At 44.2% G+C, this 14,533-nt stretch overlaps 1 protein-coding gene across 1 annotated transcript in view; it reads right to left on the bottom strand.

Moving 5' to 3' along the window:
* The window catches only part of LOC146786126 (cytochrome P450 2J2-like), a 169,276-nt gene extending 161,947 nt beyond the window's left edge, over window positions 1-7,329 (bottom strand). The window contains exon 1 of the mRNA XM_085635626.1: window positions 6,815-7,329. Coding sequence (XP_085491752.1) covers window positions 6,815-6,985 — 171 coding nt within the window. The 5' untranslated portion in view covers window positions 6,986-7,329. The remainder of the gene's footprint in view (window positions 1-6,814) is intronic.
* Window positions 7,330-14,533: the final 7,204 nt, after the last annotated feature.

Below are 14,533 nucleotides of genomic sequence, written 5' to 3' on the forward strand. Positions count from 1 at the left end.
ATCCCAGTTCATATTCCCTCTTTTTATTTAAAAAATTGGACTGTCTTCTCTCTAAATTGTTATGGAACGGTAGGAAATCCAGAATCTCTTTATCTCATCTCAGAAAACTAAAATCTACTGGTGGTGTGAATTTCCCAAATTTTAGACTATATCACAAAGCCTTTTGTCTTAAGCATGCCTCTTATTGGCTCCATACGGGCATCTCTTCTCTCACCCCTTTATGGATTAATGTTGAACGCTGCTTACTTTCCCCTTTCTCTTTCCCAGAGATCCTAGCTTTTACGGCCAAAACTAGTCTCACATCTCTTCCACTTTCTAAACACACTTGCTCATCGTTAAGACCTTATTGTCAACCAAAGATAATCTCTAGAGACACATTTTTACGTTCTCCTCTTTGGCATAACCGCCTTCTCACTATCAACAACAGACCCCTGTTTTGGAACTCTTGGAGATCTAAGGGTATCATCTGGGTTCAGGACATGTTTGATGGCTTTTCTCCTGTTCTTTTTCTCAGTTCCAAGCCATTTTTTAGTCTCCTTGTGACTAATAGAAACAATTCTAGAAGTTTTGTATTCTCTTCCCTCCGAAGAATCCTTGTCTGTACAGGATCCGCTTATCAGAATTTTATTATTGTCTCCAAAGGCCTCTCTCATTTATACATTTTTCAACTCCGCTGATCCGGAGAGAGCTAAGACTAAAGTAGAGCTTGCATGGGAGTCTGATTTGGGTTGTGAATGGAACACCGACTTCTGGAGCAATATCTGGATCAGATCGTTAAAGATTTCTAGATCCACATCTACTACTCATGTCAATAAAGCTTATTGAACTTTTTTTTAAAACATAATTACAAACTTCATGCCTCATGTCCCATTTATGATGTATTAGTCTATAATTGCTTTTGATATCATATGTCCTCACTATTTTATCAAAATAACAAGCTTTGAGTGTAAATGATAGTAGCCATTGATTCATAGTTTCAAAACCAGCCTCTGTAATCTTGATTTTTTTTGATAATCACATTTTTATTGATTTTCAAACACTTACAAACAGTTCAGCATAATCACGGATAGCAGATATTAATGTACATCTTCAAGAGAAAGAACACCCCCCCCATAGCCCCAATACAGAACCCCACAGGGAATGCAACCACAGGAAACTGGAAGCTTCATTAACTTCCCCCAACTGCGCCCAGCCATTTGCCCCACATCCTTCTGTATTTCTTGGGGCACCCACGTGCCGTGTATAAAGCCTTCTCCTGTGTCGCACACCAGTCCATTCCTTTACGCCACTTTCCCAGAGCTGGTGGATCGGGACAAATCCATGCTGCCGCTATATCGCGCTTGCCAACTATCATTGCTGTGTTAAAAAAGGTCTTGTCGTTCCGGGACCCGTCCAGCCAGTCTTGTACTCTTGATTTATGTTTATTTTGATTACATGTGTACATGTTATAATGATGTCATACTGCACAAATGATGAGCTGCTTATAAATGGAACTATTACATTCATTGAGCTTTTGAGATGAGGATAAGAAAGAGTATTACAAAGAGTACTGAAGGTGATCAGAAAATAATCAGGCCATTCCCTTTAAAATGAGCAGTATGATAGGGTTGTGAGACCACTTCCTGTGATATCACACCTGTGAACCACAGCACATTGCATATGATAATTATTCCCCGGCTTATTTTTGAGTACTTGTACCCTGGTCCACTCTAAAAGCAAGACTTATGCCATCAACGGCACTGCTTTCACCCACTTCCCATTCTGCTTTGGGCTGGATCCGGGAAATGAGAAGGGAGGATGGTATCTTTACCAACAACCCCAATATCTCAGTTGAGAAAATACCACCCTTAACATGGTCAGATCACAATGCCATCTTCTTCAAACTCACACACCAGGAGAGTGATAGGTTCCAGCCAAAGAACCTACCTCCCATTAAATCTAGGCCACGGCATAAAATCAGGAGAGAAGAGCTAGAAGAGTTGTTAGATACAAGTCTACCGCTGCTAGAGCCAGATGTCAATGAGGCAGCTGATAACATGGATGAATAGATCAGATCAGCCATTGAGCAGCTGGCCAGCTAAGACTAAATAAACAACGTCGAAAAAGCGCTTCTGCCCCTTGGTACAATCCAGACCTTAACGCCATAAAAATCAGCTGTAGGCACTTAGAGAGGACAGAGCAAACTTCCCTATAAACTAGTTTAGAGGAGTATAAGGAAGCTACCAAAAATGCGAAAAGGAAGTACTTTACTAGCAAAATTGAAGAGGCTACAAACTCCTCAAGAGAGCTTTTCAAGACTGTCACGGCGCTATCCATACTTAACCAAGAAAATTAATTTGTACCTTTGCGATAAGATGACAAGCTTCTTCCAGACTAAAGTCCAACTGATCTATGACGAACTGGTAGGGAAATTCCCGAACTCCTGTAATATCAGTACAACTGAGCCAGCTAACTTAAACAGACCGACCATGGCAAGTCAGCTGAGCAGTTTTACCCCTCTATCAGTGGATAAAACAAGTGATCTGCTATTAGCAGCAAATTTCCGGGTCCCCAACAGACCGTTGCCCGCCAGCTATAATACATTTGGTCTCAGATAAGATCAGTAACCAACTTGCCCCGTTTCTGAATAACATCATGAGATCGGAAATTTTCCCCATTTCTTGGAAGAAGGCATGTATTAGGCCAATCTTGTCTAACGTTAGCGGCAAAAATCTTGGAAAAATCTATGACTCAAGATTTAATAGGATATCTGGAGCTTAATAACCTCCTAGACCATTCTCAACATGGCGTCAGATAACAGCACTCCACTGAGTCAGCCCTAATTATTGCCACCGAGGAAATACGTAGAGAACTTGATGGCGGAGGAGAGGTCATTCTAATCCTACTGGACCTTTCAGCCGCTTTCGATACCGTGAACCATCAGGTACTAATTCAAAGGTTGAAGGCAATACGAATTAATGAGCAGGCTCTTGACCTTCTGGCCTCGTTCCTTGTGGCAAGGGAACAGAGGGTGTGCTGGAACAAATATCTATCAGAGAGATTTTCCCTCTCTGGTTGAGTTCCTAGGGGGTCAGCCTTGCCTCCAACACTTTTCAAAATGTATGTGATACCTCTGGCTGAGCTGACCAGGGGGCAAGGTTTCTCATTGGTGTCATATGCTGACGACACCCAATTTGTCATTTCCATCTCCTCAAGTGCTAGGAAATTTCAATGCTGTCTAAAACATATTATGGATTGGATGCACCAGAATTACCTTAAATTAAATATGGGAAAAACACAGGTGATGGAGTTTGGGACTGGGGCACCGCTCTGGAACCATGAGTGGTGGCCGGTGGAGGCAGATCAATGTCCAGTACCCCCAGGAAAGGTCAGGAACTTTGGGAATCTTGCTGGACGATCAACTAAGTTTCGTTGGCCAAATTAAGCAGCTTACATCGGCCTGCTTTTTTCAACTAAAAGTCTTACGGAAATTCTTTCCCTTTATTCCCCTGGAACTTCGGAAATTGGTTGCAGTCGCTTTGATCCTTTCACGAATTGACCACTGTAATGCCCTCTTTCTGGGCATTAACAAGCGCCAGCTGTCCAAACTACAATCTTTGCAAAATGCTGCAGCAAGAATGCTGCTAAACCTTCTGAAGAATCATCACATTTCCAGCTGCATTAAATCACTTAATTGGCTGCAGGTGCAACAGCGAATTCAATTTAAGGCTCTGTGCCTGGTACACAAAGCCCAGTTTGGTGGAGGAGCAGCAGACTTACCAAAACTATTCTGGGAGTACATTCCTCTGCGTAATCTTAGATCTGCCAACAAAGGTCGAGTCCAGATACCTAGAATACAAAGGACTAGATGGGGAGGTGAAGCCTGACATATCGTGCGTCCAACTTATGGAATGAACTACCAGTCGACATCAGACTACAACCCTCCAGACCTCGGTTCAGGAAATTGCTGAAGACGTGGCTATTTATCAGGCAGAAGTAATACATGCCTCCCTTGCTAAACCAGCTTCCTGCTATAGCGCCAAGACGCCTCGGCATTTGAGCGCTTTATAAGCCTACTACTTACTTACTTACTTAGGATGACGGAGGCCCAGATTTACAAAGGTTGCGTTGGGTTTGTGTTATCTTTTCAATGCAGATCCAACACAATTCTTTTTTTTTAGATTTACAAATCAAAGCGAATTAGTACTTGCATTGGTTAGTAAGGAAAAGTAACATAAACTGCATCCAGGTAGGATTCCATGGGTGGTCCATGGGGATTCCCATGCTACCACCCATGAATTTCGATGCAAACTTCTATCTACAAACAATAGCATATAGGGTTTTTACCTAAAAATGAACGCCACTTGAAAGCAGGCTGTAAAAGAAGAAATGCTCTCATTCCAACTTTCTTTTCCGACTTTAGAGTGGGAAGTGGGAAAGTTGTAGACTCGGTCTAAGTGGAAGTATTTTGTAGTGGAAGGGTACCCTTCCAGTACAAAACCTATGCTAGGCTCGCACAGACACCTTTGCACTAAAGCGCAAAGGTGTGTGCATGGCGCTCAGCAGCATAATTCTGCTAGGGAGAAAGGAGGAAAGTGCCATATCTTTGCAGATATGGCACTTTTCTCCTCTCTGCCTGCATGCAGCGCCACCACTTTGCGTGCTCTACTGCGTTGCCTGAGAGTTTTGTAACTCTGGGCCAGAGTCTCTTCATTCTGCTCCTCCCCTACTGTGGACCAAAGTAAGTGATAAGTCTCAGCTATGCTTCCAACAACAAGCATTTGCAAAGCCAATAGGTCTCGCCTTTGGGACCTATTGATTTTACAAATGACGTTTAACTATGCTGCATAGTGTCCTGGATGCTGTGCAGCATGGCTAAATCCAAAAAGGCTTTTGCGTCATTTTTTAGGCATAAGTACGATGCATGCACACCTACAAAATTATGCTACATTCAACTCGATGTGTAAATAATAAGAAAAAAAAACAGTCAAAGCATTTTTGGGGGAAAGCGGGTAAGTGTAGCAACCCAGCGGGGACGCAGAAGCAAGATGGGGCAAAGCGGGTGAGTGGGAGCAACACTCTGATGTACGTTGAAGCAACATGGGGGCAGTGCTTAATTTGTGCCAGTGGTTTCCGGTACTCAGCACCTGCACTTAATTGTCAGCACCGGCTCTAATGACAGTCCACCACTGTCTTTTTAGTTTCCAATGAGCACAACAAAAGTGTTTATTTAGTCAGTATTCATTAAAAATGAATAACACCAGTCTATCATGCAATTATTATAGCTTTGTGTGGCCTGAAATAGTCACACTTGTAGGTGTGATGGTTAGGTGTTATGTTGGTACTGCCATTGGCAGCGCTGGCAAGGTATGGGCAGTGCAGGCTGCAGTAGCCTTCCGATAAGTGCCCTGGTACTTAATATTTTACAAATTAAGCACTTCATGTGGGTCTATAAGGCCTGACCAACATGGTGGTCCGGAAGCATCGCTGAGTGCGCGGGGAAGAATCAAAACGGAGGGCGGGGTAAAAGAACAAACAGGCGAGAGAGACAGCAATGTGGAACATAAAGTGGGGGAAGCAAATTGGGGCGCAAGTGAGAGCATTTGGAGCTAGGAGGTGGTAATAGCACGTGGGCTAGGGTGACCAGATGTCCCGGATTTCCCTGGACAGTCCCAGTTTTTAGAGGAGTCTCCCGACACTTTTCTTAATTTTGGCTAAATGTCCAGTTTTTTGGGACAAAGGTCAGGTCATTCTGCAAAGCAGAATTTAAAGTTATACCTCAATTCACAGGCACCTCTGAAGAATAAAATATTACGCAATTTATCTGTTTACTGCTGCCTGCTCCCACTAGAGACAAAGTGGGGCAGAATGCAGGAGGAGTTCAGGATGGAGGGATCCTACCACAGACATATACACACACAGTTGCAAGCGTGTGTGTCAGTGTGTGTGTATATTTATATGTATATATATATACACACAAGCATTTACAAGGTGTGTGTGTGAGTGTGCGTGGGTGTGTGTGTGTGTGTGTGAGTATATCTATTTATATATATATGGGGCGGGACAGGCCAGATATAGAAGACTAAAGGCTTTAATCCAACTTTTATGTCTGGCCTGTCCCGGTTTTTCCTTCTCAAAATCTGGTCACCCTGACATGGGCGAGAAAACAATGCTCATGAGGCGCACACGGGGACAAGCGAGGGGGGTGCAGAAGGGAAGACCGTACTTAATTTGAGCCAGTGGTAGGCACTGGCACTTAATTGCCAACACCGGCAATATATACATGGTGGAGATGTTTGTTTTATATAGAGTGAGCACAACAACAGTAGTTTATTGATTCAATATACATTAAAAATGACTAATACCTGCTGCCCAAGCCATTCTTATAGTTTTAAGGGCCTGGAATAGTCTGAAGCGCCACACTTTTAGTAGGGTGATGTGATGTTCGTATGTGTGTTCGTGCTGTCATCGGCAGCGCTGGCCGGCGCAATGGGTGGTGTAAGCTGCAAAGACCTCCTGACCACAGCTCAGCCACTTATGCTTTTTTTTTTTTTTACAAATTAAGCACTGGGGGAAAAGAAACACATTAGGGAGAGAGCTGGCCTGGGAAAACATGTACTGTCGTAGAGAGCTTAGGCAAAAATAAAATCGCGCTTGAAAAAGCAAGCAGTTTAGAGCACAGTAACGCACCCATACGTTCTACTGCTCTCACTCATTCTTTGCCATGTAGGTTTGTTTCGCATTTTCTACCTCTTCTGTTTCTTGGCGCTCTGAAGCCGATGGCGCACAGCTAGCTAGACGTCGACGGGGAAACAATGAATAAATAAATAAATACCTGAATGAGTTTCTCGTGGTTTAGTTCAAATTTCAGCGCCAGCAGGTTTCCGATGAAGGGGAGGGGGGTCGGGCCCGGGGGAAGTCGCCTGATCTTCCATCGCTGTCTGACAAATTCTGCAGCGATGACGCAGACCACCAGGGCAAGAAGGAGCTCGCTGACCACCAACATTGTGTGTCCCTGTAAATGGCACCGTCTCTGTCCTTTACACGCGATGATATCTATCTTCCTCTTCTCTGTGTTTGCTCAGTCTCTCTGGGTTGTCTCTCTTCTCTTCTTTTGCCTCTTGTCTTTGCTTCTCAGGCTCTCTTCTCTGTGCCCTCTTTACTCCGCTACCACTATCCGTCTCTCTGTCGTTGTTTGTCTTCGCTAGGTCTGCCCTCTCCTCAGGTGTCCTGAGTTGGCCGTTACACCTCGGCCCCCACTGCCTGTCGTCGCTGTGTTGTTTCCCCCCTTTAACGCTAGAGACGGCTGTGGCACGCTGCCTCGCTCCTTATAAGTGACCAGGCTCAGGCAGACCAGTTGCATGCTGGGAGGGGCATTGCCGTCACAGGCAGCCATGTCGCTGAACTAAGACATGATGCATTCAGATTTACTGTTTGCCCGTCCTACCTTCACATTTGGGTCACGTAGTACTGCAGTGCACTGACCCCTGGCGAAGTCCGGCCAGAACAATCTATTGTAACTCTGATGTGGGTGAAAGGGAGCCAGGGCGAAGTTTCCTCGCGGTTACGAAATGGAACAAACAAGTCTCTGGGGAACTTCACCGCTTTGTGGTTTTTGCCAACTTCGAGGCGCACACCTGATCTCTAGTCCACTGCCTCTGGCTTGAACGTCGAGGAGCTGCTTCTACCTGAACTCCATTGACCTGTCTGTTGACTTGGCAGCTGTCTCTGGCTGAACTCTGATCAGACCTCCTGCCTCCGCCTTGCAGTTTGATTTCCTGACTGTTGCATGAACTGTGACGACCTGCCTCCATCCTAAACGCAGACAACCTGTCCAGGACTTTGATGGCAGGCCTCTGCCCTTCTCCAGCTATCTGCCTGTGCCCTCTGAGAACCATCTGCCGCCCTGCCTCTGCAACCTACTCTTAACTGAGTTCCTCAACCCTGATGTCTTGCCTTTGCCCAGGGCACAAGTCCTAAACAAGCATTGAGATAGCCAATAGGTCTCGCTTTTGGGACCTTATAAGTATTTAGTTATGCAGCACAATATTCTTGGGGCAACAACATTAACTGTTGCATGGTTAAACACTTATAAGGTCCCAAAGGCGAGACCTATTGGCTATGCCAATGCTTGTTTTGTTAGGCACAGGGAGATTAAGTGATTTGTCTAGTAACACAGGATGTTCAGCATCGTTACCAAGACTCGAACCCAGTTCCCCAGATTCGAGGTCCACCGCCCTAGCCATCAGACCAACTCCTCTCCCCTATAGATTACTTTGTGAAACACAGCAATTCCACTTTGGTTTTTTAAGCTGATCCTGCCTGATAAAAATTCCGGGTGGACGAGAGAGTCACTGATGACCCGAGAGGAGTGATTCAGCACATTATCAGTTAGAACAAGAATATCAACGTCATGGTCAAGATGGTTGCAGAGATGTCAGTGCAGTTTCCAGCAGTGCATCTGTCATTTAGGACAGTGCCGTTTAAGGTAGTCAGGATTGTGTGGTGGGGAAGCTGTGGATGACACTGATCATAATGAGGTTTATCAGGCCATTTGATGGGTTACGCTGATTGCAGGCCGGGGAGTTCGAGTTTGTGGTCCACAATGTTACTAAAGGAATGAGATTTAGGAAGATCAGGATCTATTGAAATCCACGGTCTGCTATTAAAGCCACATTGCATACGTAACTCCATTACAGGAATCATGCATCTTTTATTGTTTGTAGCACATCTGTAAGAATTGTCCCGCTCCTTTCATAACAATAAAGGAAAGGACCTTATGGACGTGCACTCGGTTTAGGATATACAGGGCTGGCTTTAGCACTGGTGGCGCCCTGTGCCACAATGTTTGTTGGTACCCCCCTCCCCAATGACCAGCTCCACCACAAGTTCCCTCACGACCACCGTTTGACAGTGCCCCTCAAGTCTCCATAACAACTGTCTCTTAGATTCATTTAGCTTCATAGCGCCACTCATGCCAGTTTAAGATGTCAGAAAACTTTACATCACCCATGCATTGCACAGAGACAATCAATCATCTCTGTGTAAATCTGTGTATAGGAAATGTTACATCAGACAGAGGCCTACAAGGGGTAGGAGTCACATGTCATTCATACTGGTGGGCAGTGGCGGACGGTGACATTTGAAAGTGGTGAGGCGTAAAATGTTTGGCATACTTCAGCATAGCGAGCGAGCGTAGCGTGCGAGCCCGAACAACCTAAGGGGGGTTCGGGGGGGTTTTCCCCCCTGAGAAAAGTTTGAAAAAAAGAGTGGAAAAATGGTGCATTTGCAAGCAAATTTGAGAAAGCAGAAAGGTTATTAAAGCAATGAAGAAAGTGCAGTTATTACAGTAATAAAGAGATCATGTCATATAACATAGGTAGCTGCTTATTCAGTATAACCACAGAGCTTCATAACAGACTTTGAGATATAATGCATTTCTGAGTACCTCACAGGTGTTTTTTATTTAACAAACAACTAAACAGGTGGTAGGAAACTAGCAGCATTGAACATACATATGTTTACTTTTTGTATCTAAACTCAGCACGTCTGTCTTTTAGAGCAGCAAACTTTTCAATTACTTGAACGTTAAAATCAGAGATATTTTGAACTAACTTGCTCTCTATAGAAAGCATTGCCAAAGCATTCAGTCTTTCCTGAAGCATGGTGTTTCTTAGGAATGTCTTAATCCTCTTTAAGGCGTAAAAAGATCGTTCTGCCTCTGCTGTTGTCATAGGAGTGGTTATGACAATTTTAAGTAAAGTCACTGTCTCTGTAAATGTCTTTTCCATATTTAGTTTATAAATTAAAGTCAGTAAAGCCCTGGCATCTCTGGCATTTCGGTACACAGGCATTGAGTACAGTACAGTCAGCTCACTTTTGAGGTCCTCTTGGTTGAGCATGGGATAAGCTTCCACAGCCTCATGCAGAGCATGCTGAGGGAAGGATTCACCATATTTTGCAAAGTTTTGACTTTCCAATAATGCTGCACTCACCAAATGTTTTGTGAAAGCAAACCGTTCTTGTGCATGCACAATTACAATGTCACATATCTCCTTTGCATTTCGGACCAGAGTGGTGATGTTTTTCCTGTGGTTTCCAATAGTTGAAGCCTCTGGCAGTTTGCTGTCTAAATTGTCCACCTCATTTCTCACTATGCTTATGCGCTCGACAAACATAGCGGTATTTCTTTTCACAGAGACAGTATCGATCTCTCGTGCTTGTAACTGATTGTATACATTTTCGACAGCTGACATTATGTCTTGAAATAAAAACAGAAAGAACTGAAACTCTCTATCTTCTAGTGTTCTAGCAAAGCCACGGGCTTCACTTTGAGTTTTGAAATCAAAGCTGTCATTGACTTCTATATTATGAAAACATTTCACAAGGTCCTCCCTATATTGATATATTAGTTGCACTGTACGTATGTTAAAGTTCCAACGAGTTGAGGATCCCCTTGGAACCCTTTTGTCCACAATCTCCTGAAGTGCTTCCGTTCTTTTTGGGGAACGTGAGAAGAATGCTGCCATGCCTCCTACATCCAGAAAGAAAATTCGTGTCTCGGAGATCTTTGATACTGCCTGCTGCATAATAAGATTAAGTTGGTGGGCGTAACAGTGCACGTAATGAGCATAAGGGTACACATCTCTAATTCTTTTCTGTACTCCACCAAGGCTTCCACTCATTACGGACGCACCATCATAGCTTTGTGCAATCATTTTTTTTTTTTGGTGCACCTCTGGAAAAATGAAGTTGAGTTGACGCAGTATAGCTGCAGTAATGGTTTCTGCAGTAGAGTCTCTTAAATGAGTGAAACCATAGAACCTCTCCACAACATTATTGTCATTGTCCAGGTACCGAAAGACTAATACGGACTGTGTTTGTGTGGCCACATCAGTGGTGTCATCAGTCTGAATAGCCACAAAGTCTGTGTTTTGCAACTCTTGGACAATATGGCTTCTCAGAATTTCGAGCATACACTCAAGGAGTTCATTTTGGATAGTTTTAGAGGTGCCCTTAAAGACTGTAGCAGTTGCTAAATGTACTTCCATTTCTTTGTCTATGCTTGCTATTAAATGCACAAGGCCTTTGAATATTCCTGGATTTGTGGAATCTTCTGATTCATCATGGCCTCGCAATGCCAGTTCGAAAGCACCACAGAAACGAATGCAATCAATTAATTTTGATAGTATGTGCCTATTCCTATCAACTGTTTCATTGTGTTTCTGTATTGTTTGGCGGTATGCACTGCTTATGTGCTGCTCAATCGGTGTGTCTCCCAACATTCCCAGTCTTGTTACGTTTTCCATATGCTTTTTTGTGTGTGCATGCTTCTTGATTTTTTCAGACAGATGCTTCAAGTCTATCACTCCTTCTCTTGTCCAAGGAAAATCACCAGTAAACAGCAAGCAGGGGAAGCAGAACAGTTTGTTTCTTGTCGGACACCCTGTAAGCCATTCAGCTTTTGTGTACCAGGTGTTTGAGAATATACGTGTGTAAGATTTTCCTCTGTCCTGGGTAACTTGTTGTAGTTGTAGGTCTGGCCGATCAGGTCCTAATCTCTTTATCTGTAGTTTGTCTTCTAGTTGCCGTGCATGGAATGACCGTGTAATTAATTGTTCTACCGTATTCATCATGTCGATGTTGTCCTTACCAATATGAAAGAAGCCTGTCAATAGTCAAAGTACAACGTATAAGATTTGGTGCATTAATTGCAAATTACAGTATAAATACATCTACCTTGTGCATTTTCGCAATAGATCTCCAATCCAACAGCTCCCCTTTGCGCAACAGGACTGCTAAAAATACAGCCTTACCGCTGCTCGCTGCCTCTGTGTGCCATAGTGGTTGCTGAAGGCACTGAAACAGACACTGTTTGAGGGCCTTGAAGAAGGCAAGGAATAGATTGTGCCTTTCACAACCGTTATAGCCCAAACCACAGGGCTAAGGCTCAGTATTAGTAAATTCCATCCACTGAGGGAGGGTACAATGTACAGAATGTGCACCCACCCCAACCACCATGTAGAGTGACCAGAAACATAGCCCTAACTCCAATCTAAATAAAAATATAATCAGTTTCCTTACCTTTAACACTGGTGTTTGCTGGGTCGTAGCTGGGATGAAAGAGCAGCAAAGGAGGTTGGGGCCTCTTGTTCTTTGTCCAAAAATTAGGTAAAGGTTCCAGTTGCAACTTGTCAGGCTTTACCAGGTGCTGAAAATAAAAATATAACAATTTATTTTTGAAATATTAGGGTAATCAAACAAAGACTGGGGGAAAAAAACATAACGCTACAATTTTTACCTTGCAGTTTGCATGCAGCTTAGATGACAGTTCATAGCTCACTGTTGTATGTTAGGATTTTTACTTACAAACTTCAATTAACAAAATGATCTCTCTGACAAATGCAGTGACTCACTGACCTCATGTGCATTTTGTGACCTGCATCAGGTACATGAACTCCCCTGAAGCCTAATGCTAACACTGGGGGTTTCCAGCTCAGAGGGGAATAAACAGACTGAAAAGGTCAGTGACAGTGATGATGGGCCAGTGCAGCAGTGGGAAAGTTTCTGCTGTGCGGGAAGAATTAGAAACAATTGGGGCTAATACCCCAATAGTAGGCCCATTTTCAAATATTTCGTCTGCCTTGCAAAGGTGGTCGAGCATTTAAAAAACATGATGTTGGTGGGGCAGCTTTCTTTAAAAATCCGCCCACCTCTATGTGTACAGCACAGCACTTACTATCCAAAGAGTGGCTGGTGGTTCTTGAGCATCGGCATGATGTTAGGCATGTTTTCAGGTTTAAAGGAATGTGGCTGAGTCAATGGAGGCATTGAGGATTTGCGTTAGTGCTTCGTTTATTGGTAGCGTGGTGGGAGGTAGCATACTACCTATTCAGCTCTAAGATTTCATATACCAATCATTCTAAAATCACGACACAGACTATGCCTTAAAAAATCATTCGAATTTTTCAGAAAAGGCTGTATTCATTTGATATAATCTATCCTTTGCTTTACATACACATCGCTATAATGTACTTCGTGTGAAGAGGACGGTGGCCTGCTGGGACCTCGAGCCTGCCTGCTACAGTCAGTCGGGGGTGTGAAGGGATTGTTGGGGGAATCCAATAATCAGTCAGTTTAAAGACGGGTCCTGAAATTAATATGATCTGCGCATTGGTGAATATGAAGTGGGAGCTTATTCCACAAAAGGGGAGCCAGGTAAGAGAAGGATCTGCCTTTCGAGCGAGTTTTCTTGATACGTGGAACCGACAGCAGGGCTTTATCACAAGATCTCAAAACTACCAGGATGATTGTGAACAAACTTTACAGAAAGGTAGCTAGGCGCATTGCCCTGCAAAGAGTTGCGAGTCAGAAATGTTTCTTTACTGATTTACTTTTTCGTCTTTTTCATTTAGGAAAATGCTATATAGAAACATTTTCGTTTTGACTTTTGCATATGTCTGGTGATTGCTCATTCCATTGAAATCCTTGTTAAATAAATCCATTGAAGCAATGGAAAGCTACAGGCAGCTTTAATGAAACTATATGTGGACCGTCAGTGCTTGGGGGTGGCCATGATATGTGATAAGCTCATAAAATATACACAATTCTGTCTGCCAGAGACCAAAGAAAAGGCAGTCTTCAATGCACCCCCAGCTATGCAATTGTCATCGGGGTGCGGCAGGCCACCTCCAAAGATGTTTAAATTCCAGTTCTGTTCCACCAGTTGTGGGATAGACACGGACAGAAAAGACCAACCGAATTAGCCACTCGACAGGCAGTGGTGACAGCCGAAGCAGCCGGAGGCCATGAACGGAAGGTTTTGTTGGGCAGAGCTGAAGTGCCCCTCATTGGTGAGCAACAGGCGAGGTGACAACAGGCGAGGTGACCACCTGCGAGGTGACCACCTGCGAGGTGACAACAGGCGAGGTGACAACCTGCGAGGTGACAACAGGCGAGGTGACAACAGGCGAGGTGACAACAGGCGAGGCGACAACCTGCGAGGCGACAACAGGCGAGGTGTTAAACCCGCGCCATACTGTAGCGCCTCCTTATAGAAGGGAATTGACCCCTTCAAGGCTCGGTGTTTAGAAAGTTCCACTGGTACCTGAGGTGGCGGCGGGGGCTGTGACACGTGCAGACGGGTTGAGCGCTTGTCTGTGGGAAAGGTTTGAGCGGTAGCGCTATACTTTGCATACTGTGCTGCCTCCTCCCTTCACCGCCCCTGTAAACAGTAGATGAGAGGATCAGGGCAAATGCACAGGCACGCTTAGAAAAATAACCCACGCTCCCGTTTTAACCAGGCACGGAGGCATCTGAAAACCGGCACTGGCAAAGGCAATAGGTCCAGTACTGGCCGCCACCTTTGTATTTGCTAATGCGTGTTTTGTATTGGCATGGTTTTTTTGCAAGACGCTTAACATTGTTGGGGTACCTGCAGTGCCAGGCACTCGTCAAACAAATTGGCTAAAAGTAAAAATCTTTTTGGTCTCTAAAAATCCACATTACCATCGGAGAGGAAGTAACCTAACATCTAGAGATAGGCATTGCCCCG

Source organism: Triturus cristatus, chromosome 11, assembly GCF_964204655.1.
Source record: "Triturus cristatus chromosome 11, aTriCri1.1, whole genome shotgun sequence".
Taxonomy (NCBI): domain Eukaryota; kingdom Metazoa; phylum Chordata; class Amphibia; order Caudata; family Salamandridae; genus Triturus; species Triturus cristatus.